Source organism: Limulus polyphemus, unplaced genomic scaffold (genome assembly GCF_000517525.1).
Source record: "Limulus polyphemus unplaced genomic scaffold, Limulus_polyphemus-2.1.2 Scaffold597, whole genome shotgun sequence".
In the NCBI taxonomy this organism is placed as follows: domain Eukaryota; kingdom Metazoa; phylum Arthropoda; class Merostomata; order Xiphosura; family Limulidae; genus Limulus; species Limulus polyphemus.
Window position 1 is genome coordinate 396,755 of NW_013666207.1, and position 3,447 is coordinate 400,201.

The 3,447-nt window shown below is 33.4% G+C and overlaps 1 protein-coding gene across 2 annotated transcripts in view; it reads right to left on the minus strand.

The window, feature by feature from the left end:
* LOC106459364 (excitatory amino acid transporter 2-like) overlaps positions 1 to 3,447 on the minus strand; it is a 31,416-nt gene that overhangs the window by 19,447 nt on the left and 8,522 nt on the right. For both annotated transcript variants that reach the window (XM_022385833.1, XM_022385832.1), the window contains exons 3-4: positions 2,888 to 3,104; positions 683 to 725 (exon numbers count right to left, since the gene is read on the minus strand). In XM_022385833.1, the coding sequence (XP_022241541.1) occupies positions 683 to 725; positions 2,888 to 3,104 (260 nt within the window). The remainder of the gene's footprint in view (positions 1 to 682; positions 726 to 2,887; positions 3,105 to 3,447) is intronic.

Here is a 3,447-nt window from a genome sequence, read left to right on the forward strand (position 1 = left end):
ATATATATATATATATATATATATATACCGAATAAAGAACTGAAATATTACACACACACACAGAATAGCCCCCCAGTGGTACAGCGGTATGTCTGCAGATTTACAACGCTAGAATCCGGGTTTCGATACCCGTGGTGGGCAGAGCACAGATAGCCCTTGTGTAGCTTTGTGTTTAATTACAAACAAACAAACAAACAAACACACAGAATAATTCAGCGCCATCTAAAGTCATGCAATGTAAACCACTTACCAGCTATTTTACTTCACAAATTTTGGGATAGAGGTGCTTTTAAGATTTAAGCTGTTAATGTTTGTCAACATATTTGCTTGTTATCAAAGCAGCGGAAGAAATATTTCCTATTTAAATAGTTTAACATCAAAGAAAGTTTTTGGGCTATTTTTAATCGCCAAACGTCTAATTTTTTTTATTATCTTCGGGTTCACCAAATTCATAAGGTACATTTGAGAATTAATCTGTCTACACGTCAAGCAAAAATCGACGGTTTATGAAACCACGCCATATAATTTTCTTGATTTTCTAAAGAAAACTTTTTGTCACTTTTAAAAATATAATTATGTCTTAGATTTTTCTATATCTACATACATACACACGTTTATTTGTATAAATATATAAATATAAAATCTCATGCTAAGAAGAAAATGAGCAGAAATATTTTCTCACGTTCATGAAAGTGGCTCGCATTAGGTTGTTAGGAAAAGCATTTCTGCAAAAGAAGAGAAAAAATAATTTTTAAACGTCAAAAAATAAAATAAAATGTAGAGAGCAATGATAAATTAAAAATTATAAAAATTACAGAAAGTTAAACCAGCGTATATGAACGATTTTCGTATGTAAACACAATGGCATATTGCCACAAATGCTATCCGTGGTACTACTAAACAAGTGTAGGACTTACATACGTGGTTCACGACAAATTTTCGACCATTTGGCATTGGAATGACGCAATAGATAGACATACGTTTAGATAAATATGCTACAGACCATTCTATATAAAGGATATTCGTATAGCGAAAATTTTAAACGTCGTACAACAAATAAAAAAACAAGAATAATAAAACACAATATTTTAACGTTATCAATGGAAGCGAAAAAGTCGCACAGCAAAGGGTTTTGAATAGCAAGTATATCTTCACTCACACTCCAAGCTAATTCAAAGCAATGTCTTCACTTCTAAAGTGCAGATTACGGCTGCAAGGGAGAACTTTCCAACCTATGATACAACAATGGTGAAGCTGTAAATATTTCCTGATACCTTTAACGAGATAGTAAACAATATCGTAAGTAATGTTAGGTTCAAATGCTTGAAGACCCACCTCAACATCAACGGCTTTTTTTCGCGGAAAAAAAGAAGGTTAAAGAAACTATAGTAACTAAAATTCAACTAGACTAATACTTATTAAATTCCTCAGTGCTTTTTGGCAGGCCGAGCATGGCCTATTGTTTGCGACCCGTCACCACAAAAAAGAAACAAAAAATCGCTCTCTGCACTTTGCAGCCACTGATACGTTTTAAAGGTATCGCCATTCTTTTTTTGTGTGTGTGTGTGTGTGTGAAACAAAAGTAGCCTAAGAATGGGTGAGGGGTGTTGTTGGTCAACTGCCTTCCCTTAAGTCTATCAGCTCAAAATTATGGACGGTTAGTGCAAAAGCCCTTGGGTGGCTTTCCGCGAATATCTCACAACAACCAAACAAACTGATTTTTTTATCCACTCATATTGGAAGGTCCGTGGAAGTTTGTTAACATTTGTTGTCCAAAAATGGTCTTCTTCGCAAAAGCATGTTACATTGGATGTTACCATGTCGAGAAATGGTTCATAATCATGGCTAGCTGACAACTAGAAGATAGTTACATAGGTAGCAAGGGATCTGAAAATCGTCCTCATAAAATGAAATTAATGCTCAGAAATGCAATTGGTAATGATATACTGAAGTACAAAAAGGCTTTCGAAAATATAGAAAACGTAAATCAAACTGAATTTCTATTTAAGGGTATGATTCACCCAGCTCCATTAATAATCTCTGGCTTAAGAGGGCAGCAATGCAGCAATAATTCATTTAAATTCCCCCTCTGACTAGTAATTTGATTTGTTTAGAAACGAAAAGTGGGTGGAGTTTCCAGAAGCCATCCTCCAATGAAAATCTGGTGTATTGTGACCAATGAAATCCAGTTCTGGGTCAAACCACACAAGGGCACTTCCATAATTGGCCACTAAAAAATTTAGAAGATATTATTTTTTATAATTATTTTTTGTTTTAGATGTTGATTTAGAATCTCAAACGATAGTTCTTTGCCCTTTTTGTAATTTGGAATGACTCTTCTACTAATATGGTGAGAGATGGTTATATTGAATTACAGTTTATGTCTTAAACTTGAGAATCATCATTCAGTTTTAAATTCGGAAATATTTTATCATATAAATCATGAGTGAAGATTTTTTCAACAGTGATATAATAAGTGTAGCAAAGAAAATTCTTTTGCCAACGTGTTAGAATTATTGCAACTGAAGAGACTGTGAAATATAAACATGAATTATAAAATTCATACTAAGAGCGGAACTTAAAATATTATGATGATATGCGACTTTTGCATTACTCTATGTATATATTTATCAGTATAAGTTATTTAAGCTCATAAAACTAACTACTAGTCTTATTTATGAAGCTTTCATTTTGATGAACAATATTTAGATTATTAGGAGTAATGCGTGATTTGTGACATTGTGATATTTATCCTCAAGGTTTTTAGTGTCATGGAAGAAGTGTCTTTTTAGAGCATTTTTAAATTCTGACATAATATACTTTACGATATTACAATTATACTAATTTTTTGCAGTTAATTATTAATTAAGCTTTCTACAATGCTTACCGGAACAAATCAATCACAGAATCCAAAATTTGATCGTCATTGTTGGATCGGTACTGCTCACCACCATTTTCTTCCGAAGAGATACTTAGTTTTCCAGGATGGATGAGAAAAGCTAGAACGATACCTAAAACAGCACAGAACAAAGCAATCCCGAAGAAGAAGCTAATTGTAAGACCAACCAATCTTCCATTGTCACCCTTACCAAGAGATGAAATACCTGAAAAGAACCGTCTCATTTGTACAGCTTGATTATATAGAAAGACTCCAAGAAAAAGCTACAAGAATTCATTTGTGGAGCATAAGTCTACCTAATAATGGCTGGAGACGGCTTGAATGGGTAATGAAGAAAAACTTTAATATAAGTTTAACATAACAACAAATGTGCAACTGTACGACAAGGTTTTGTCATCATCATGTACAGTTGCACATTTGTTGTTATGTTAAACTTATATTAATGTTTTTCTTCATTACCCATTCAAGCCGTCTCCAGCCATTATTAGTCTCAAAGTGGGTTCCTCGTCATTGATTAAGTTTACCTAATTAAACCTCTGCATGCAGCG